At 48.1% G+C, this 24,568-nt stretch overlaps 1 protein-coding gene across 3 annotated transcripts in view; it reads right to left on the minus strand.

Moving 5' to 3' along the window:
* The window catches only part of itprid2 (ITPR interacting domain containing 2), a 45,789-nt gene that overhangs the window by 2,413 nt on the left and 18,808 nt on the right, over window positions 1-24,568 (minus strand). For 2 of the 3 annotated variants that reach the window (XR_005038820.1, XM_021579532.2), the window contains exons 2-16: window positions 21,576-21,847; window positions 21,258-21,300; window positions 19,743-19,792; window positions 19,023-19,076; window positions 16,802-16,844; window positions 16,544-16,642; window positions 16,049-16,257; window positions 12,370-13,031; window positions 7,259-7,319; window positions 2,131-4,292; window positions 1,850-1,924; window positions 1,552-1,679; window positions 1,208-1,352; window positions 851-916; window positions 129-572 (exon numbers count right to left, since the gene is read on the minus strand). Coding sequence is in view for 2 of the 3 variants with exons in the window: in XM_021579532.2 (XP_021435207.2) it covers window positions 129-572; window positions 851-916; window positions 1,208-1,352; window positions 1,552-1,679; window positions 1,850-1,924; window positions 2,131-4,292; window positions 7,259-7,319; window positions 12,370-13,031; window positions 16,049-16,257; window positions 16,544-16,642; window positions 16,802-16,844; window positions 19,023-19,076; window positions 19,743-19,792; window positions 21,258-21,300; window positions 21,576-21,780 (4,446 nt within the window). In the remaining variant the exon portion in view is untranslated. Of the gene's footprint in view, window positions 1-128; window positions 573-850; window positions 917-1,207; window positions 1,353-1,551; window positions 1,680-1,849; window positions 1,925-2,130; window positions 4,293-7,258; window positions 7,320-12,369; window positions 13,032-16,048; window positions 16,258-16,543; window positions 16,643-16,801; window positions 16,845-19,022; window positions 19,077-19,742; window positions 19,793-21,257; window positions 21,301-21,575; window positions 21,848-22,355; window positions 22,491-24,568 lie in introns of those variants that run through there. The other variant, XM_021579533.2, reaches the window with a different exon arrangement.

A 24,568-nucleotide genomic window follows, 5' to 3' on the forward strand; every position in this document is an offset into this window, starting at 1 on the left:
ATTTGGGCAATATTGGCATTCCCTATTCAACAAATACTGTAGGGCAAGGCCAATTTAAGAAGTTCAGGTGTTCTTAATGTTCTCTACTATTCAAAACAGAACCTAAGATCGGTTCCAGTCTCACAAACCTCCTTGATGAGCTCCTGTAGATTGGGGTTGTCTGCTCTTCCTTCTCCTAGACCACCTCCTCCTCTCTCTTTGCCCCTCTCCTCCAGTAGGTGAGGGTCTACAGCTGCTATCCCTCCTCCAACCTCCTCCTCCTCTCCAGGACCTTGCACTGGCAGTGCCTGGTCTGAGCACTGGGATACCCATGTGGCAGCACCAGGCCGTGGAGGGGGTGCCGGGGTGAGGGAGACGGAAGCCCGGTACATCCCAGTCTTCTGGGGACCTGGGAGGGACAGCTCCGGGGCGTGGGATGGGCCAGGGTGACGTCCAGAGGACCTCGTTGGACTGGCTGACCTGGAAGAGAGGCCTGAGGTGGGGGTGGGGGCCATGCTAGCTCCACCCTCTGCCCTGCCCTCGTAGCCCAGCTCTGTCTGCAGGTACAGCTGCTCCCTCAGCAGGTCTGACATCTGGAAGGGAGAAACCACACCATACATGTCACACAGTGAGGAAAGAAGTGTGACAACAGTAGAACCATAAAATTAGATTGACTAGTACAGACATTTCTTTTCAAGTCAATGCTCTGATGGGTTGACCGGCAGCCATTGACGGTACAAATACTAGGAAGGAAGTAAAAACATTCATTTTTCATTCTATTTCTATGAATACGGCACACACAATTAACAGGAGGAACAGTCTAGAGGAATGACTTAGAAAATAACAGTCTAGAGTCAATGCAGGTACTCACCGGCTCCATAGCTCTCAGAGCAGAACTGTTAGACAGGCTGTCCATGCTGTGACCTCTCTTCATACCCTACAGGAGAGAAATATCAACAACACTAATGATACAATATAGGAGAGGAGGGGTAGGTGATGATATGATGGGTGGCTAAACAACAAACAAGAGTAGTGACGTACATGTAGCCTGATGTCAAATGAGAAGAACACAGAGGAACCCACAGTACTGGTGCCAAGCGGAAACAGACATGACAAACCATTTATCAAACATGTTTATGAGTTGAGAAAAGAGACGGAGAGAGAGAAAGATGGTATCTGCCTGTGTGTGTGTGTGCCTGTGTTCCAAGATGTAGTTCCAGGTACTGACCATGCTGTGGCGGTAGAGACTGTGCTGGCTGGCAGAGCGGAGCTGCTCGTTCAGGGTCAGCAGCCGATCCTCCAGCTGGAGCTCTAGTTCCTGCAGCTCCTGTCTCACTTCAGACCGTAGACCCTGCAGCTGCTCCGCCTCCTGCCTGGCAACCACAGACAGAGAGACCACTGTTAACACTGTCTGCCTGCCTGGCAACCACAAACAGACAGATAGCACTGTTAACACTGACTGCCTGGCAACCACAAACAGACAGATTGCACTGTTAACACTGTCTGCCTGCCTGGCTATCACAGACTATGCCAACATCCATGTGCTCGCCAGGGTGAGGGCATCTAGCCTACCTCTCGTCGTGACTGAGGTGCTGGTAGACTAACGCCTGTTGTTTCATCAGGGACAGTTCCAGATCCATCATCTGAGTCCGGAACACATTCAGACTCCTTCTCTTAGCCTGCAGCTCCTGGAGAGAAGTCTGAAGGGAGGAGGAGGGGATGTAGAAGAGGAAGAATATGACTGTTGTCAGAGAGGCAGAGATTCTCCTTTATCCTAACCCACATGAGACACCCACATGGAGGTTAGAGGACAGAATTGATAATCATTCATTTAATTTGTTTAAGAGTGGCAGTTCAGCTGAGTGTATACCTCATACAGTGGCTGGGCAGGTCTCTGAGGGTTGAACATGTCGGAGGGAGTGTCTGCTCCGCGTTCTGATGAATTCTTGAGGGCAGAGAAACCATAGATAAAACACTTAGTCACTGAAACTGTGTTGCAAACGTCTGTTTGCATTATGGGTGGGATGGAAAGTGAAACAGCATATGATTAATCATTATAGTGCTCACGTCAGAGACGAGTTGATAAAACTGCAAAGAGCCTTGCAAAAAAGTTGTATAACACCTATGTAGTTTGTGGTTGTTTTGTCTCACCTGAGCCAAGTTCTGCACAGTTCCTCTGATGTCGTGAAGGACCCTTCTCAGTTGCATCTCAGTGGTAGACAGGGCTGGGGGAAGACGGGAGGTTGTAGCCATAGGGTCATGAGGGTAGGGGATCAGAGGGTGGTGGCCCAAGTATGGAGTACTATATGGTCCTCCATAGGGGGCAGTAGAGAGATGAGGCAGGTTGGAAGGTGTGTTTGAAGGGTTAGAGTAAGAGCTATGGGCAGTATAAGGATTGTTGCTGCTTAGCTCGTTGTAGGACCCACTATAGGGGTTACCGCTGTAGTTATGGTAAGTTGAACTGAAGGGGGCACTAAGGGGTGGGGTGTTACAGGAGGAGCTGTACAGGGAACAGGGGAAGTTGTGTGGAAGAAGGTTACCCATGTTAGTGTACAGAGCACTAGAAGGAGGACAGTTAGGGGTCACATGATGGGGTAAGGTGGGAGCTGGGTGCTGGGGAAGGTTAGGTACACTACCATAAGGATGGGTAGGGTGGCTATGGAGGGTGTGGTGGTGGTGGGTGGAGGGCTGATACTGGAACAAGTTGGGGACACTGCCATGGGGTAGGGTGGGACTATTGTGGTGGGACAAGTAGGGATTAGGGTTGCTGTATTGGGCTAGGTTGGGGACACTGCCATGGGGCAGAGTGGGGTTGTACTGGGCTGGGTTAGGGTTGTTGTGCTGAGCAAGGTTGTGTTGAGTAAGGTTAGGTTGATTGTGTTGGACTAGGTAGTGCTGTGTTAGGTTGGAGTTAGGGTTGATGTGCTGGGTGAGGTTAGGGTTATTGAAGTGGGCCAGGTTATGTTGGGTGAGGTTAGGGTTATTGAAGTGGGCCAGGTTATGCTGGGTGAGGTTAGGGTTATTGAAGTGGGCCAGGTTATGCTGGGTGAGGTTAGGGTTATTGAAGTGGGCCAGGTTATGCTGGGTGAGGTTAGGGTTATTGAAGTGGGCCATGTTATGTTGGGTAAGGTTAGGTACGCTACAGGTGCTCCAGGCACGGTGGTGCTCCCCCAAAGGCCTCTCTCCCCACTCGGGAGGGGGGCTGTGGCTGTGCAGTGAGACGGTTGAGCGGGTCAGGTGGCGGGGGATGGCCAGGGGGTAAGGGGGCACCCTGCCCTGAAGGCCTCTCAGTTCACCATCTCTTTGTAGCCCGGGGCCATGCGATATCTCGGTCCCTCTGTTGATAATCAAGGTAGAGAGGCAGCTGTCTCTCCTCTGACACCCATCCTCAACAACCTCCTCCTCCTCCTCCTCCTCTTCCACGATGGACCCCACCTCCTCCTCCTCTTCTGGGGTGTATTGGTAGGAGAAGGCTGGCTGGGTGCAGTGCCTGACTGTACCCTGGCCAAACTGGATCCTGACAGAGGAGACCACACGGGAGGGGATGAGGAGGGAGGTAGGCAGGGATCGGGACCTCGTCAGGGGGGCTCTTCTCCTGAACAGATCCCTGGCTGTCAGCTTCCCTTCCATCCGGTGACCCTGGAGGCCTGAGGACGAGGCCCTCTGCTGGGCCCTGTGAAGGGCCCCTTGGACCCTGGTTGAGGCACCTAGGCTAGGGCAACTGGCGCTAGGGCTGGGGGTTCTGGCTTCCATCTCCACTTTGTCAGGCACACCCTCCCTGGCTGGGGCACCAGAAGAGCTACAGTCTGGGGCCGGGACGGAGCCATGGTCTTCTGTAGAACCAGGATCATCCTCCACGTGAGGCTCAGCAGTACAGTAAGTCTCAGGAGTTAACTGAAAAGTGTCAGAGGCATGAACAGAAGCAGCTTCCTTGTTATGCTTCTGGTCCTGCTCTGAGTCTTGGGCCACCCCTCTGTCTCCTTGTTTAGGTAACTGATGGGTGGTGTACTGTAGCACCTCCTGTTGCTCCTCCTCCCCCCCATTAGGGCTCCGGCTCCTCCTTCCGTCTGCCACAAGGTGTTTCTGTCCCTCCTCCTCCCCCTCCTCCTCCTCCCCCTGCAGCCTCCCAAAGGCAGGGTGTTCCAGCGCTAGAGGAGTGGTCCCCTCCCCAGCGTGAGACGTCACTGTGGTCTCACTGTCACAGCTGTCGGAGCTCTCCTGTACCTTTAGATAGTTAGCTGAGCCGTCAGTAGAAGGGTCCTCTGCAAAGCCACTACTGTCTGACTGCTGGCTGGCTGTTCTTAGTAGTTGCTCTGTAATGGACAGAGGGAGGGAGAGAAAGTGAGAGAGAATTAAAGGAAGATGTCAGAGTGTAAGAAGGACCCTCAATCTGGGTTATAACAAAACAAATAATGTAACAATTCAGTGTAGAGTCAAACATGTGTTCCATCAGTATATTTGCAACACAATGAGATAACACACTTGTAATCCCTCTATAAAAGTTGTATTATACACCAGAGGGTAGACTTGATCAGCTCCAAATCAAATGACATGTCACATGCACCGAATACAACAGGATAGACCTTACAGTGAAATGCTTACTTACAAGCCCTTAACCAACAAATGCAGTGAAGAAAATAGTTAAGAGTAAAAGTAAAAAATTAGCAATAACGAGGCTATATACAGGGGGTACCAAGTCAATGTGTGGCGTTACAGGTTAGCTGAGGTAATATTTACATGTAGGTAGGGGTAAAGTGACTATGCATAGGTAATAAACAGAAAGTAGCAGCAGCGGAAAAAAGGGTTTGGGGGGTGTGTCAAATCAAATCAAAGTTTATTTGTCTCGTGCGCTGAATACAATACAACATTTCACCTTACAGTGAAATGCTTACTTACAGGCTCTAACCAATGGTGCGGGGGAAAGAAGAAAGAAAGAAGGTATGTGTGTGTGTGTAGGTAAGTAAAGAAACGCAAATAGTCCGGGTAACCATTTGGTTACCTGTTTAGGAGTCTTATGGCTTGGGGGTAAAAACTGTTGAGAAGCCTTTTTGTCCTAGACTTGATGCTCCGGTACCACTTGCCGTGTGGTAGCAGAGAGAACAGTCTATAACGAGGGTGGCTGGAATCTTTGGTAATTTTTAGGGCCTTCCTCTGACACCGCCTGGTATAGAGGTCGTGGATGGCAGGAATTTTGGCCCCAGTGATGTACTGTGCAGTACGCACTACCCTCTGTAGCACTTGCAGTCGGAGGCCGAGCAGTTGCCATACCAGGCGGTGATGCAACCAGTCAGGATGCTCTCGATGGTGCAGCTGTAAAAACCTTTGAGAATCTGGGGACCCATGCCTAATCTTTTCAGTCTCCTGAAGGGGTATAGGTGTTGTCCTGCCCTCTTCATGACTGTCATAGTGTGTTTAGACCATGATAGTTTATTGGTGATGTGGACACCAAGGAACTTGAAGCTCTCAACCTGCTCCACTACAGCCCTGTCGATGAGAATTGGGGCGTGCTCAGCCCTCCTTTACCTGTATCCACTATCATCGCCTTTGTCTTGATCACGTTGAGGAAGAGGTTGTTGTCCTGGTAGCACACTGCCAGTTCTCTGATCTCCTCCCTATAGGCTGTCTCCTCGTTGTCGGTGATCAGGCCTACCACCGTTGTGTCGTCTGCAAACTTTAATGATGGTGTTGGAGTCGTGCTTGGCCACGCAGTCATGGGTGAACAGGGAGAATAGGAGGGGACTAGCACGCACCCCTGAGGAGCCCCGTGTTGAGGATCAGAGTGGCAGATTTGTTTCCTACCCTCACCACCTGGGGGCAGCCCATCAGGAAGTCCAGGATCCAGTTGCAGAGGGAGGTATTCAGTCCCAGGGTCCTTAGCTTAGTGATGAGCTTTGAGGGCACTATGGTGTTGAATGCTGAGCTGGAGTCAATGAACAGCATTCTCACGTAGGTGTTCCTTTTGTCCAGGTGGGAAAGGGCAGTGTGGAGTGCAGTCTCCAGGTTAGAGTCCCGCTCCTTGAAAGCGGCAGCTCTACCCTTTAGCTCAGTGCAGATGTTACCTGTAATCCATGGCTTCTGGTTGGGGTATGTACGTGCGGTCACTGTGAGGATGACATTGTCGATGCACTTATTGATGAAGACAATGACTGATGTGGTTTACTCCACAATGCCATCGGATGAATCCCGGAACATTTTCCAGTCAGTGCTAGCAAAACAGTCCTGTAGCTTAGCATCTGCGTCATCTGACCACTTCCAAATTGAGCGAGTTACTGGTAATTCCTGCTTTAGTTTTTGCTTGTAAGCAGGAATCAGGAGAATAGAGTTAAGGTCAGATTTGTGAAATTGAGGACGAGGGAGAACTTTGTACGCGTCTCTGTGTGTGGAGTAAAGGTGGTCTGGTTGCACATGTAAAATGCTGGTAGAAACGGATTTAAGTTTCCCTGAATTAAAGTTCCTGGCCACTAGGAGCCCTGCCTCTGGATGAGCATCTTCACGTTTGCTTATGGCCTTATACAGCTTGTTGAGTGCGGTCTTAGTGCCAGCATCGGATTGTGATGGTAAATAGACAGCTATGAAAAATATAGATGAAAACTATTTGTAAATATTGTGGTCTGGAGTATAGTGATTCCCTAAAGAGCACACCCCTGAGGATCTACGTTGTAATAGATGATCATGGTCAGTCGGAAAAGAAACATGCTTAGTGGTTACACGAGGTTTTTATCTACAAACGGCCCTCTGTTTTACATGGGTCACCCACTTGTAATGGATTGTCATGGGGCCATGTGTTCTAAGTACCAATGTTCTTAGAAATAAAAGCTAAATTAAACTTAATTCAATCAGCATAATGAAGATGCATCCTTAAATATCTACCCCCCTCTTCCCTGACTTCACTAATCTAAAACTTATGCTATAATTCATTATCGGTGAACAAAACTGGACAGGAAAGACCTGTGTCTTTGTATTTTTGTTGTCTAAAAGGCCACTATGGAACATTTCATCAGAGTACACTGAAGCTAGAAAATATTTAATTACCTGCCATAAGACACAAAATGTTATTTAATATTTGAGAGATGGGTGATTATGACCAATTCTACTGATGAAGCAGAGAACATTGTTTTTATGTCATAATGTGATTATTCATATTAGTGGACATCCACTATGGAAAGTTCAGGAACACTTAGCATTCATCTAAAAAGGTATACTGTTTTATGACCTGTTATAGGCATGCATGAGCCTCTATACAGTGTAATAAGGTATATAATATGCAGGCCAGACTCACCACTGCCAGCTCTAGAGGTGCTGTGTGTCCCAGGTAAAGCCTCATCCTCATTACTCTGGACCTGAAAGACAGACACACACAGAGTGAGAGAGACAGACACACAGAGCGAGACAGACACACAGAGAGAGAGCGAGAGAGACAGACACACTGAGCGAGAGAGACAAGACACACACACACAAACACAGAGCGAGAGAGAGACACACACACACAGAGCGAGAGAGACAGACACAGAGCGAGAGAAAGACACACAGACAGACACACACAGAGCGAGAGAGACAGACACACACAGAGCGAGAGAGAGACACACACACAGAGCGAGAGAGAGACACACACACAGAGCGAGAGAGAGACACACACACAGAGCGAGAGAGAGACACACACACAGAGCGAGAGAGAGACACACAAAGAGCGAGAGAGAGACACACACAAAGAGCGAGAGAGAGACACACACAAAGAGCGAGAGAGAGACACACACAAAGAGCGAGAGAGAGACACACACAAAGAGCGAGAGAGAGAGACACACACAAAGAGCGAGAGAGAGAGACACACACAGAGCGAGAGAGAGAGACACACACAGAGTGAGAGAGAGAGAGACACACAAAGAGCGAGAGAGAGAGAGAGACACACACAGAGCGAGAGAGACACACACAGAGCGAGAGAGAGAGAGACACACACACACAGAGTGAGAGAGAGAGAGACACACACAGAGCGAGAGAGAGACACACACAGAGCGAGAGAGACACACACACAGAGCGAGAGAGAGAGAGACACACAGAACGAGAGAGAGAGAGACACACACACAGAGCGAGAGAGAGAGAGACACACACACAGAGCGAGAGAGAGAGAGACACACACAGAGCGAGAGAGAGAGAGAAACACACACAGAGCGAGAGAGAGAGAGACACACAGAGCGAGAGAGAGAGACACACAGAGCGAGAGAGAGAGACACACAGAGCGAGAGAGAGAGACACACAGAGCGAGAGAGAGAGACACACAGAGCGAGAGAGAGAGAGACACACAGAGCGAGAGAGAGAGAGACACACACACACACAGAGCGAGAGAGAGAGAGACACACACACACACAGAGCGAGAGAGAGAGAGACACACACACACACAGAGCGAGAGAGAGAGAGACACACACAGAGCGAGAGAGAGACATACAGAGCGAGAGAGAGAGACAGAGCGAGAGAGAGAGAGACACACACAGAGCGAGAGAGAGACACACACAGAGCGAGAGAGAGAGAGACACACACACACACAGAGCGAGAGAGAGACACACACACACACAGAGCGAGAGAGAGACACACACAGAGCGAGAGAGAGAGACACACACAGAGCGAGAGAGAGAGAGACACACACAGAGCGAGAGAGAGAGAAACACACACAGAGCGAGAGAGAAACACACACAGAGCGAGAGAGAGAGAGACACACAGAGCGAGAGAGAGAGACACACAGAGCGAGAGAGAGAGACACACAGAGCGAGAGAGAGAGAGACACAGAGCGAGAGAGAGAGACACACAGAGCGAGAGAGAGAGACACACACACAGAGCGAGAGAGAGAGACACACACACACACACAGAGCGAGAGAGAGACACACACACAGAGCGAGAGAGAGAGAGACACACACAGAGCGAGAGAGAGAGACACAGAGCGAGAGAGAGAGAGACACACAGAGCGAGAGAGAGAGAGACACACACACACACAGAGCGAGAGAGAGACACACACAGAGCGAGAGAGAGAGACACACACACACAGAGCGAGAGAGAGAGACACACACACACACAGAGCGAGAGAGAGACACACACAGAGCGAGAGAGAGAGAGACACACACACACAGAGCGAGAGAGAGAGACACACACACACACACACAGAGCGAGAGAGAGAGAGACACACAGAGCGAGAGAGAGAGAGACACACACACACAGAGCGAGAGAGAGACACACAGAGCGAGAGAGAGAGACACACACAGAGCGAGAGAGAGACAGACACACACACAGAGCGAGCGAGCCAGCCACACAGGGCGAGCGAGCGAGCCAGACACACAGGGCGAGCGAGCGAGCCAGACACACAGGGCGAGCGAGCAAGCCAGACACACAGGGCGAGCGAGCGAGCGAGCCAGACACACACACAGGGCGAGCGAGCGAGCCAGACACACACACAGGGCGAGCGAGCGAGCCAGACACACACACAGGGCGAGCGAGCGAGCCAGACACACACACAGGGCGAGCGAGCGAGCCAGACACACACACAGGGCGAGCGAGCGAGCCAGACACACACACAGGGCGAGCGAGCGAGCCAGACAGACACACACACACACAGAGCGAGACACACACACAGAGCGAGACACACACACAGAGACCGAGACACACACACACACAGAGACCGAGACACACACAGAGACCGAGACACACACACACACAGAGACCGAGACACACACACACACAGAGACCGAGACACACACACACACAGAGACCGAGACACACACACACACAGAGACCGAGACACACACAGAGACCGAGACACACACACACACAGAGACCGAGACACACACACACACAGAGACCGAGACACACACACACACAGAGACCGAGACACACACACACACAGAGACCGACACAGACACACACAGAGACCGACACAGACACACACAGACCGACACAGACACACACAGAGACCGACACAGACACACACAGAGACCGACACAGACACACACAGAGACCGACACAGACACACACAGAGACCGACACAGACACACACAGAGACCGACACAGACACACACAGAGACCGACACACACACACACAGAGACCGACACACACACACAGAGACCGACACACACACACAGAGACCGACACACACACACAGAGACCGACACACACACACAGAGACCGACACACACACACAGAGACCGACACACACACACAGAGACCGACACACACACACAGAGACCGACACACACACACAGAGACCGACACACACACACAGAGACCGACACACACACACAGAGACCGACACACACACACACACAGAGACCGACACACACACACACACAGAGACCGACACACACACACACACACAGAGACCGACACACACACACACACACAGAGACCGACACACACACACACACAGAGACCGACACACACACACACACACAGAGACCCACACACACACACACAGAGACCGACACACACACACACACACAGAGACCGACACACACACACACACACACAGAGACCGACAGACACACACAGACCGACACACACAGAGACCGACACACAGAGACCGACACACACAGAGCGAGAGAGACCGACACACACACACAGCGAGAGAGACCGACACACACACACACACACACACACACACACACACAGCGAGAGAGACCGACACACAGAGAGCGAGAGAGACCGACACACACACACACACACACACACAGAGCGAGACAGACACACACACACACACAGAGCGAGAAACAGACACACACACACAGAGCGAGAGACAGACACACACACAGAGCGAGAGACACACACACACACAGAGCGAGAGACACACACACACACACAGAGCGAGAGACACACACACACACACAGAGCGAGAGACACACACACACACACAGAGCGAGAGACACACACACACACACAGAGCGAGAGACACACACACACAGAGCGAGAGACACACACACACAGAGCGACAGACACACACACACACACACACAGAGCGACAGACACACACACACACAGAGCGAGAGACAACACACACACACAGAGCGAGAGACAAGACACACACACAGAGCGAGAGACAGACACACACACACAGAGCGAGAGACAGACACACACACACAGAGCGAGAGACAGACACACACACACAGAGCGAGAGACAGACACACACACACAGAGCGAGAGACAGACACACACACACAGAGCGAGAGACAGACACACACACACAGAGCGAGAGACAGACACACACACACAGAGCGAGAGACAGACACACACACACAGAGCGAGAGACAGACACACACACACAGAGCGAGAGACAGACACACACACACAGAGCGAGAGACAGACACACACACACAGAGCGAGAGACAGACACACACACAGAGCGAGAGACACACACACACACAGAGCGAGAGACAGACACACACAGAGCGAGAGACAGACACACACACAGAGCGAGAGACAGACACACACAGAGCGAGAGACAGACACACACACAGAGCGAGAGACAGACACACACACAGAGCGAGAGACAGACACACACAGAGCGAGAGACAGACACACACACAGAGCGAGAGACAGACACACACAGAGCGAGAGACAGACACACACACAGAGCGAGAGACAGACACACACACAGAGCGAGAGACAGATACATCTATGGTGTGGTAAAACAAAGACCAAAAAATACTACACTATTATTGTTCGGATGAATAACATCAGGTCGCAGTGATATTAACAAAGTCCTATTTTAAACTTAAGAGCTATGCCTTTCTCCCCCCTCAGGACATTTCTACACAGACACACTTCTGATACATACACCCCCTCCAGTTACCGGAACTATAACAACCTTGTTCTGTAAGATCTGGAGAGGAGGGGAAAACTGCAGATCGAGCCACAATAACAACAGCCTCCAGGGTCGTCCATATGCTCTCTCTTACGATTCTAACTTATTTATAAGCTGAAGTTCGTGTCCTTCGCTTTCCTCACAATATCTGCTAGGACAGCTAAAACCAGGATTGTGGGAAACACAATCAAGCGACGAAAGATAAGAAAATACAACTTTGCATTGAACTGAGGGCAGTACTACGATCAAAATTGAACCCCCTGCTCAACCCGTAAGCAACCCCAAACAAAACAAACGTTGCATTGAACTGAGAGGGCAGTATAAAGAAGCACAGCCAAGAATTGAACCCCCTCTCCTCAACTCTGTGCAGACTATTCTACCTCCATCTCAAACTGGGAGGACAGTAATGCCTAGAAAAGTCTAGAATTGAATCCCTCTGCCCAACCTTCTGTGTGCAGTCAAAACTCATACTGAACTGGAAAGTCAGGAGAACAGTACAACTAAGCCAAGAATTGAACCCTGCCTCAAACCTTGTGTGTGAGTATAGCCCTACCTCTTCCATCTCAAAGGAGTCCTTGGTCTGTGTGCGGAGGTGGGCGATGTGAGGGTTGGGCAGCAGGCTGTAGTTAGGTTCTTTGTCTGGGGTTGATGTGATTGTTCGCTGGCCCTTCAGTTGAATGTCTTGGTGCTCTTTCTCCAAGTCAGCCTCGTTGGACAGGCGAAGGTCACCCTCCTTGGTCAATGCCTGGCCATCTCCATTCACTCCAGGGTGGTCTCCATTGACACTTAGGGTGGCCTCAGTGCTGCCTCCAGAGTGGCTCTCCTCAGTCACAGTGGCCAGAGATGGAGAGTCCTTCTTCCTAAATGCCTTCTGCTTGAGCTCACCCTTATGGTCGGAGTCAGTTGTGACGGCGCTGTCCCCTGTACCTGGACTCACATGTTCTGCCAGTTTCTCTGTCGTAGACAGGGCTGTGATGGTAGGAGCACCCCCCTCCCCCAACCCACCCAGCAGGTTGTGTTTAGTGATTGTCTTCTTCAGGATCTTGGCTGCGTTCAGGGCTGAGTTGTTCCTCCTCAGAGGAGAAGGAGGGACGATGGTGAGCGGTTCCCCATCCAGGCTGCAGATCTTCTGGACAGGCTGGCCGGAGACCTGGGAGTAGAGATGGAAGAACTCGTTGGCCACCGTGGTCAGGACCTCGATCTGACGGAAACGACCTTGGGGGGGGAGAGGAAACTAGAATTAAAATACAAACTTTGGGGAAAGAATAAGACTTGATCAACTTGATAAAGAGAGGAAACTAATAGAAACAAGCTAGGTAGTCCCCAGAAGGCCTGGGAATATGTCCCCTCTTACAGTGGCAGATTCAGCCCTCATCATGGGTGTAGTTAGTTTGGAGGATGGAAGACAATGCTGCTGTTAATACCAGCCCCATGGGCACAGATAGGCATAGCCTGTCACAGGGCAACCATAACTCCCTCGATCCATCAAAGCAATGACATCGAAGAGAACAAACCTCGCCACATTTACAGTGTCATAAACGACATGATAACGCAATAGTCCGAGTGACTAAGTACGCAAGTCCCCATAATATCTATCCCCACCACATGCATGTACACGACTAACATACTTCTGCAAGTAAGTAACCAACACTTCCTCTGGCCATTATCTCTCTGAGCGCAGAACACAGTCTCTTCCTGATTCCTGACCACGGCTGACTCCACAGAAGAAAACAGAAGTAGGAAGTGAAATTTCACAAGGCCTTTATATTTATTATGAGAGCACCATCCCTTTTAGCTGCTCACAGCCAGAACCCCAGGGACGTTCTCAGGGAGAGAAAACAGGACTTACATAAGAAAAATCAACATGACATTGAAGAGAAGAGGGCTGTTCCAGGACTTTGAGCTGCTAACTACAGTACACGTTGGAACATCACTGAGACAGACAGCAGCATGAGAATTCTACATTCCAGGGTCTGAACCTTCTGAGGATGCTCACTGATCTATGATCCCTAGAACCCTTAGAAGTTGTGACTTGTAAATCCCTGCAGAGCTGCCTGTGCTCAGTGTGCTGTAAGTCAAGTCAGTCCACTGTTCTGAAACAGAAACAGCAGGGCCTCCAGTTAGTGGGGCTGCTGCAGCGCAACAACAACTCAATAGGTAGACCACAAAAACTCCTCACATTAACTTAACGGAGGGGTGAAACTTCAAAAGGGATTGAAAAGACAGTTACTCATCCCCCCTTTTAAAATGTCATCTACACCAGATGAAGATGAAACTGACTCGAGAGCTACTGCAACAACAGCGCTTACTGGGGCTCGGCCCAGCAGTTTAAAAACAACAAGAGAGTGCTGTTACAAGGCTGAGGCCACTCTCTCTGTCCCATTCCTGTTCCTCTCTTGCTGACCAGCCAGGGTGCAGAGTGGCTACTTTGTCCCCGACTCAGATCTCACACACACACACAGCTCGGGCTCCGACAGCAGGAGTTATGCCAATATGGGTCTATAAAGAGTCAAGCGGACGGTGCATGGTGCTGTGTGCTCTGGCAGAGTGAACAGACCCAGGACCAATGTGTGTGAGGCCCGATGTGAGCAGAGTACAGAGAAGAATCAGGTCCTCCACTCCATCTCTTTTTGGGGGTGTCCTAAATGGCACCCTATATAGTGCACTACTTTTGACCAGGGCCCACAGGGAGGGCTCTGGTCGAAAGTAGCGCACTATATAGGGAATAGGGTGCCATTTGTGAGGTTAGACCCCGTCTCTCTCTCTGCCACTCTGGTCACCACATTGTTTGCCCAATAGAAGACAAAGGCTTCCTTGTGCTGCGGCTCTGTTCACCCAGCTGCACTGGAATGGGCCCTCACTCTCACCATCCCAGCTTCCAGCCCAGGCCCCCAGATCTACATGCTCGTTTGGCAGACAGAAGCTAAATCTGCCAAGAGGAAGAGAAGAACAAGAAACCTACCCACAATGCAATGGCTTGGTGGGAACGGAACCCATTGACTGATGGTGTGCCATTGATTATTACACCACCTACAAAGATACCAGACTACCCCTACATGTAACTAGGGCTGGGAATTACCAGGGACCTCACCATACCATATTATCACCATACTTAGGTGCCGATATGATGTGTTGCTTTTCTCCATTCAATATGTATTACGATTTGATGGTGATTTGATGTTCCAAACATATTGCTCACTATATGTCTGAGAAAATGAGTTTTGATCAGTCATGGAAATAAATGAAGAACAAGCTGTAGGGAGAAATATTCTGGAGCAGGTACTGCCAACTAGCGCTAGCTAATGCTACCTAGAATTATTATTTCTTAAATTGCAAATCGATACTTGGAGTCAAAGTAATACCATCACTACTCCCAACTCACTACCAACATCCCCACCACACCACCGTACCATCCCCCACTCAAACACTACCAACATCCCCACCCCACCACCGTACCATCCCCCACTCAAACACTACCAACATCCCCACCACACCACCGTACCATCACCCACTCAAACACTACCAACATCCCCACCACATCACCGTACCATCCCCCACTCAAACACTACCAACATCCCCACCACACCACCGTACCATCACCCACTCAAACACTACCAACATCCCCACCACACCACCGTACCATCACCCACTCAAACACTACCAACATCCCCACCCCACCACCGTACCATCACCCACTCAAACACTACCAACATCCCCACCCCACCACCGTACCATCACCCACTCACCCACTCAAACACTACCAACATCCCCACCCCACCACCGTACCATCACCCACTCAAACACTACCAACATCCCCACCACACCACCGTACCATCACCCACTCAAACACTACCAACATCCCCACCCCACCACCGTACCATCACCCACTCAAACACTACCAACATCCCCACCCCACCACCGTACCATCACCCACTCACCCACTCAAACACTACCAACATCCCCACCACACCACCGTACCATCACCCCGCTGCTCCGCACCCAACTGACACTTTCTATCCATATTCCTTCATCACTACCCATTTGTCTGCATGTACGTAGGTTGTACATTGTTGTCTGTCTGGACCATTTTATAGCAGTGAACAGCAATATGAGCAGTGTTCTCACAGCTCGAAGAAAGCTAGAGAAACAGACAGAGCGAGGAAGACACACAAAGAGAGGTAAAGCTGGAGACGCACAAAGTGTATGAGAAAAAAGCAAGTTAAAGCTGGTACTTGTCAGGGCATAGTTGGGGTTCTCCATCTCCATGCGTTGCAGCTGTGCTCCCAGATAGACCTTGATGTCGATGCCCTTAGCTCCGGAGGAGCCGTTGAAGAAGCGCGTGGGGATCTTAGAGGCGATGTCCGGCTCCTCCCGGCCGAACCCCAGGTTATACAGGATCTCTTCTGGATCTTCTTCATAGAGGTCCAACAACTCAGACACACTGGACAGAACACACAAACCATGTATTACAGGACTCCAAGTATGAAAGCATATATAACAGCACTCCACAGCAAATGATGTAGCTAGTGAGGTTAAGTCAAAAGAAAAACCTGAGCTTTAACAGAGTACATCTGGCTAAAATCAGACCCAATATTGTATTAAACTTGATCTATTATATGTCTGCTTTTCGGTTTTTCTTGAGACCTGAACTGAAATGTCCCAGTTACAGGGATTGTCATCCCCAAACCACAGCTCTTGGCTCAGGGCCTGTCTACTTGTCTGCTCACCTGGACACAGTGGTGCTGCTCTTCCCTGATCCCGTTGAGTTCATACTCCTGCCTTTCTGCCGGAACTGGCTCCTCTTGTCCTTCGCAGGCATTCCATAGCTGAAGAGCAGAGTGGGCATGCAGTGATCAGTACACGAGTCACACCACAGCCACAGGCAGTAAGACTACTGCATAAGACTGAACTGAGGGTGGTGAGAACTGAGGAGGGGGGTGAGGAGTGGCCAATAGCATAAAGGGGGGTCTCACAGTCTCACTTACCAGGGTGTCTCTGCTTTGGCACTGTTGGGCTGAAGGTGGTTGGCTGCAGGGAGGTTAAAGAGAGAGGGAGGGAGAAGGAAAGAGGGGGAAGAGAGAGTGGGGGAAGGAGGGAGGGAGAGAGAGGAAGATAGAGTTGAATACAGGAGCTTTGTATGCTGCTGTGTGCTTTGGTCAACTAACTATATACAGTTATTGCTGATTCTTGCATTTCTCTCCAAAGTCCATCTGTCGAAATCTAACGTTATACACTGTCAAAAATCATAGAAAAGCAACAATAAATGTCTACCTTTGTAAAAATATATATATATATATTTATTTTTACAAGAAACCACATCTAACATGCCTTCTCTTCCACATATGATATAAGGGAAAGAGGCCAGAGTCAAAATGACAATCCCCAGAAAATAACAAAAGCCTCAGCTCTGAGACAGCAAGGAACATAATGACAGAATTATGGAGTACAGTAGAGACAGAGAGAAAGTGCTCCTGAAGTATGGACTGGCCTCATCTGTCAGAAGATAATCCTTCTCTCAGTCTGAAGGCCTCTTCCAGGTTGTCTTAGTGACATAAAGAATGCAAACTGATGACTGTGGGCAATCCTCAGAAGTCTTAGTGTGGAGACCAGAGCTGGGATCAAACACTATTCTAAATCATTTCAAAATACTGTGCATGGTTGAGTTTGCTTGGCTTGATGGACCAATAGAATCGTCCACACAACTGTAAACCCCGCCCATATGGCACTCCGGGCAGGCTAGAACAAACACTGAAAGTATTTAAAAGATTTCTAATAGTGCCTGGGTCTGGTGAAGACAGAGACAGGAGAGTACACGTTGTCTGTCAGTTGCCTGAAACTGAACAAACTCAAATCAGCCTAACTGGTTCTTCAGCCTCAAAGAGCTCGATTATCATCAAAGCATGCTTTTCCATTGAATGACTATTGTTGTGCGTGTTAGCCTGTTAACAGTAAGTTGTTGCTACTCACTGATGGAGTGGATTGGAGCCAGAAGGGCCATCATACAGGTGCCTGTTGAGACTTGTAGCATGACATGGTCACAATGGAAGACGGATCTCAGGTATGACTAGGTCCCTTTCCTTTGCTTCACTGTATTTGTATGTCCCAAATGGCACCCTATTCCCTATTTAGAGCACTACTTTTGACCAGAGCCCTATATAGGGAATAGGGTGCCAGTTGGGCCACAACCTGAGACTAAGCAGGTCAGAGCAGACCATAACAGGAGCCAACCCCAGCACGACACAGTAACTACCTCCCACCGCCTCTGGTCTGCACAAACACAATAGTAATGTGTGGAGTGCAACCATGCGGGCAAGTACAAAATCTGACTGACCCCATCTCTCAGAGACAAAAAACAAACGGTAGCAAATTAGGGAGCATACATCAGTACAGCTGTTTCAATGGAAGAATGAGACATTAAAAGCACAAACTCATCTGGCACTCCAGGCGCCTAAAGCAAACGCTAAAAGTATGAAGGTCTGCAAGTGACAACAGGACACTGCTCTATACACGGTAAGCCTACAACTATGTGACTTGAGAAGAGGGAAGTGTTGAGGAACAGACCAGATAGTTATCATGGGGGAGTAGAAAATAGCTGTATAGCAGGGCCAGAGGACATAAAAGCTCATGTATGTTCTTATTTAGGTCCGAGGAGACAGTTTAAACTGAGATAGATCCACTCTTTCATTATTTATCCTCCTCTACTCCTCCACCAACAGGCAGGTCACCCAGAGGGTGAAATGAGAGCTAGATATGCTATCTGATCACACTGCTCTGCTCTCCTTTCCTTTTGACTGGGAAAGCTAGGTGTGTGTCCTTGAGTCCTCATGTGCACGTCCACTCATAAAGATCAGTAACAGCAGGGAGTACTCCCAAGGTCCTATTGCAGCTTTAGTAAAAACTAAAGAGGCAAATCACTTCAACAACAAGAAGCTTCCAGCTCACAATTGTTTGGACACAGATTTCTAGGCCGTGTCTCAAATGGCACTCTATTGCCTATTAAGAGCACTACTTTTGACCAGGACCCAGCCAGAAGTGCACTATAATATATAGGGAGCAGGGCGTCATTTGGGATTCAGCTCTAGTCTCTCTCAAAACAGCAAAAAGCATCGTAAAACTGCCGTAGCAGCAGTGTGATTCTAGGTCATATTGCTCTAGTGACAGAGAGACACACGCACAGAGAGAGACACAGAGAGAGAAGTTACCCACCCTCAGCTCCCAGAGACAAGTCGTCTTCAAAGCTGCATCCATTCTTCATCACTCCTGTGAAGTACAGAAGATCTTTCATGAAGCCCTCAAACAGCACTTATAACCTACAATAGACTAAATAACCATTCACATAAAAGCGTCTGCACGTGCCTGTAAAACACAATGGACATGGTTAACTGAAGACATTTGAAACAGAGTAGCTGTAGTAGTACTACAGACAGACACTTCAAACCACGACAAATAGTTACGCTTGGTTAGGAGAAATATTTACCATGGCTGGTTGGTAAACCTACTGTAGATAGCACCAGCTGCACATGTAGGTTCACATCACCCAGAAGACTAAAGCAAATGCAGGGAATCCAAATGTTATTCCTTTCAGTTGAGGATACTCACATCGTGCCTGGCTCTGTTTCTTACTTCGGTTTAGAAGGACAATAAGATGACCTGAGCGACAGAGTTTGAGAAAGCTACCAACTGGTAACTGGTGTGTGGGTGGATGTGTAAAGCAGCTGGTTACAGAACACTCCAAAGTTCACTAGGGCTGCAAGGTGTGGTGAGAAAGTGAGTTGCAGAATACTCCACAAACACCCCCTTGACCCACACACACACACATACACACACACACCATCTGCACAGATACACTAACACACATTCTCTTTTTCCATTGGAGAGTTACAGTTGTATAGCATATGACTGGTGTTGTAGGAGAGGGAAATTCACCCTTGGACTGCATGTTGCTCTGCTCATCCAAAGACGCCCCAAGAGGAGTCCTGTGAAGAGACACACACTGTTAGAGACACCAGTGTCTACAACACAGAGACATATACAAACACTACAACTGTTTCTTACTATTAGTCAACTAACCATATAAGCATGATCAATATACTATACATCCACAGATACAGTAGGTCTACATCCACAGTAGTACTAGACAGTGCCTGTCATGTTACCAGTCACAGAACAGTAACAGAGCCTCCAATCTCCACTGTTAGTTTTATCCAGGCCTTCCTGTACACTAAGTCAAGTCTGGCTGAGCATTGTGAGAAAAAACAGCAAGTCAAACACAAGGCTCTAAGTCTAAGGGCTAAAGATAGCAACGTGGCACAACATCCCTAACACTGCGCCATGACGCTCCTAGCTCACCTCTAGGTCAACAGATCAAACAACTTCATATGGTCACTGTCCCAGACCTAAGCAGGTCTATAGGCTTTCTGATGTCCTACTGTACTCTGATGGAACTATACTTCTATACTGAGTGAGTCAGACCAAGTCAAGTTGATATGCTTTCTGCTCATGTAACATCTAGGACTGGGACAATACCAGCATTGCAATATTTTTTCCAAGGCAAAAATGAAAACACAAAGTAGAGCTAACTATTTGGTCCTTTAAAAACCTGCTGTATGTAAAATATTGTGTTCTATATCTTTGTAAATAAATACATGACTCTGGGTAACAACATGATGTTTCCAACATCAGGGCTGTTTTCTTAAAGAAATGTTTTGTGTCCTTGCCATGATACTAATGAGTATCACGATACTGGCATGGCCCCGGCACTAGTAACATCTAGGTTAACAGACACCTGACACGTCTGAAGGCCTATACCAGCACCAGTCATATGACATAAACATTTCATAAAGAGACATTGACATTGTGTAAACGCTCATGATCAACATCATGCGACTTTCTGTTTGCTCTTTCTCTTCATCACTCCGTCTTGCTCACATACATCGGTTTTGGGGGGGGATTTTTTACCATCTAGAATTTGACTCAATAACCAGATTCTAAGTTCCATGGTAATGTTTGTTGAATCAACTTGAGGCAGTAGAACAAGACCAGACCAGTTGCTGATAACATAGGCCCTGGGCTAACGGAAAAACTTCCCAAAGGCATAGATAGCAGCATAAAGAGCACGGCCTTCACAAAGCAAATATAACATGTCTGACAAAGTGAGAGCTGGACCACAGCAGCTTCCAGATACAAGGAAACACAATACATGGTTGCTATGCTGCTCTTTCTCTGTCATTATTAAGGGCTTTACCAGGGCCCTGTCTTCTGTGTTCATTAGACATCAAACTGAAAAAAAAACAATTGAAACAAAGAGGGGCTACTGGTCCAATAAGAAACACAAATTTTCGCTTTCTGTTGCACAACGGTTTACAACGTTGTCCATTGTGTGCCCTAATGTCAATTTACATGTCAACGTAGAGGTTTCATTATGACACAACATTACTATACCTGCAGTCCTTGAGCCAGCTTGCAATCTTGTTAGGGAAGCGCCCTGAGAGAAGAAAACATGTACAATTCCTATATAACATCATACTGCCTGGAACAATTCTACAATGTCCATAACAACTAGATTCAAACGTCTAAATAAACAGTTTGCCGTTGGAGGATTTCATTCCTTTTTGGGCTAGTTACTAATAGAGCAATACGACCTTAAAGTAGGGTTTATTGTTTAATCATGACTTCCATGCTGCTATATATCAAGCCGTCAAAAACCCAAACCAGAATTATTTCTGTCTGCTGCTCCCTCTGTAGCTCTTCCCAACGTACCTGGCTCCTCGGCGGGGGCCGTCGTCTCCATGGTGGGCTCCGGGGACACCATCTCCTCGCTGCAACCCTCCTGATCCTGGGTGTCCTGACTCTCAGAGGGGCCCTGCCAGGAGTCTCTGCTCTGGGCCCAGGCCATCCTCTTCATGGTCGCTGCCTTCCATGGGTGATCCCTGCTGGGGCTCGCAGAAGTCTCACACTGCTCCATGGTCCTCTCCTGGATCCACTCTTCCTCTTCTCCACAGGCTGTGTTGCTACAGCGAGGGGCAAGTCACCTGCAGTAGAGAGGAGGGAGGGGGGAGTCATGAGACTAAATGGAAGCCAAGCCTCCTCTTTAGTAATTTATGACTACTTTATTACCGAGTTTTGTACGGCTCTCTAAATATGCTAGGTTACATCACACCACACTGGGAGGACACACACACACACGGGCACGCCAAGGACACACCATTTCATTCTAGAAGGAAAGCTCTGCAAACCTGGCAAGGCCTGTAATAGATCAAACTGCATGATAACCATGTATGCTAACAGAACAGCCACAGCATGGAATGACAGTAACATTGAGCTGGAAACAAGCAAATGTCCAATAATCCAATAACAAAATCGACTTAGGAAAATAAGTTATTATACAAACAATGAAAAACAAGACTACACAATTTGTTTCTTTCCATAACTTCGATGGCTAAACGAATTAAGAGCAGAACACCAAATTAATACATGTGATAACCTCGGCAAGAAGCAAAACAACAAAACAATATGCATGAAATGAGACACTAATAATACCTGGTGGGTATTCCTCCTTCCTCCAGAACTAGTATCCTAAGAATCCTAAGAATAATTCCAAAGCAGTCTGAAATGTCACTTAAAAGTAGTGCCTTCCCAGCCAGGCAGAGATATGGGACAGAGGGCAGGCAGTAAGGATGGATGAGTACAGAGGAGCTAATGAGAGCTAGAAGTCCAACTGACAACAACTGGAGCAGGAAATGTCTGTTTAGTTAAAAGATTACGAGTTGTTTCCTGTTGTGGATCAGCTATTTTCTGAAGGGAGGGATAAATGGAGACCAATGGAGTTCTCACTGGAGTGTAGAAGCCAGACCCCAATGGACAAATGAAGGAGGCTATTATTAGGTTACTTCTATTTCCAGAGTAATCATCTGAATTAAGGAATGTGACTAAACAACACAGACGATCACTCTGCTTTCCAAACAAACCGATGGCAGTGACGGCTAGCAATAGACGTGTGGGAATCTAAAAAGTGGTCAGTACAAAAACAACAAATAGGCTTGCCTCTTTCAATGAAGTACAGTGAGACATCTTGATGACAGGTGTCGATCAATTTAAAACACGGGGTTTTCTGATGTCAAATACATTATCTGAGAATGTGTCAACACAATCCAGTCCAGTCCAGCACAATAATTTTTATTTCAAATAAAATTAAATTTTATTGGTCACATAAACATTGTTAGTAGATGTTAATGCGAGTGTAGCGAAATGCTTGTGCTTCTAGTTCCGACCGTGCAGCAATTTCTAACATGTAATCTAACAATTTCACAACAACTACCTTATACACAGAAGTGTAAAGGAATGAATAAGAATATGTACATATTCTTATGTAAACTTCAGATTCACTTAGATTGGACTAATTAAAACTCGTTTTTTAACCATTCTACAAATTTCTTGTTAAGAAACTATAGTTTTGGCAAGTCGGATAGGACATCTACTTTGTGCATGACAAGTAAATTTTCCAACAATTGTTTACAGAGATTATTTCACTGTATCACAATTCCAGTGAATCAGAAGTTTACATACACTAAGTTGACTGTGCCTTTAAACAGCTTGGAAAATTCCAGAAAATGATGTCATGGCTTTAGAAGCTTCTGATAGGCTAATTGACATAATTTGAGTCAATTGGAGGTGTACCTGTGGATGTATTTCAAGGCAGACCTTCAAACTCAGTGCCTCTTTGCTTGACATCATGGGAAAATCAAGCAATCAGCCAAGATCTCAGAGAAAAAAATATTGTAGACCTCCACAAGTCTGGAAATTGCTCCCAAATATGAACCAAACGCCTGAAGGTACCACGTTCATCTGTACAAACAATAGTACACGGGACCACGCAGCCATCATACCGCCCAAGAAGGAGACGCGTTCTATCTCCTAGAGATTAACGTACTTTGGTGCGAAAAGTGCAAATCATTCCCAGAACAACAGCAAAGGACCTTGTGAAGATGCTGGAGGAAACCGGAACAAAAGTATCTAGATCCACAGTAAAACGAGTCCTATATCGACATAACCTGAAAGGCTCCTTAGCAAGGAAGAAGCCACTGCTCCAAAACCGCCATAAAAAAGCCCGACTACGGTTTGCAACTGCACATGGGGACAAAGATTGTACTTTTTGGAGAAATGTCCTCTGGTCTGATAAAACAAAAATAGAACTGTTGGCTATAATGACCATTGTTAAATTTGGAGGGAAAAGGGGGAGGCTTGCAAGCCGAAGAACACCATCCCAACCGTGAATCACGGGGGTGGCAGCATCATGTTGTGGGGGTGCTTTGCTGCAAGAGGGACTGGTGAACTTCACAAAGTAGATGGCATCATGAGGAAAGGAAATTGTGTGGATATATTGAAGCAACATCTCAAGACATCAGTGAGGAAGTTAAAGCTTGATCGCAAATGGGTCTTCCAAATGGACAACGTCCCCAAGCATACTTCCAAAGTTGTGGCAAAGTGGCTTAAGGACAACAAAGTCAAGGTATTGGAGTGACCAGCACAAAGCCCTGACCTCAATCCTATAGAAAATGTGTGGGCAGAACTGAAAAAGTGTGTGCGAGCAAGGAGGCCTACAAACCTGACTCAGTTACACCAGCTCTGTCAGGAAGAATGGGCCAAAATTCACCCAACTTATTGTGGGAAGCTTGTGGAAGGCTACCTGAAACATTTGACACAAGTTAAACAATATAAAGGAAATGCTACCAAATACTAATTGAGTGTATGTA

Source organism: Oncorhynchus mykiss, chromosome 22 (genome assembly GCF_013265735.2).
Source record: "Oncorhynchus mykiss isolate Arlee chromosome 22, USDA_OmykA_1.1, whole genome shotgun sequence".
In the NCBI taxonomy this organism is placed as follows: Eukaryota; Metazoa; Chordata; class Actinopteri; order Salmoniformes; family Salmonidae; genus Oncorhynchus; species Oncorhynchus mykiss.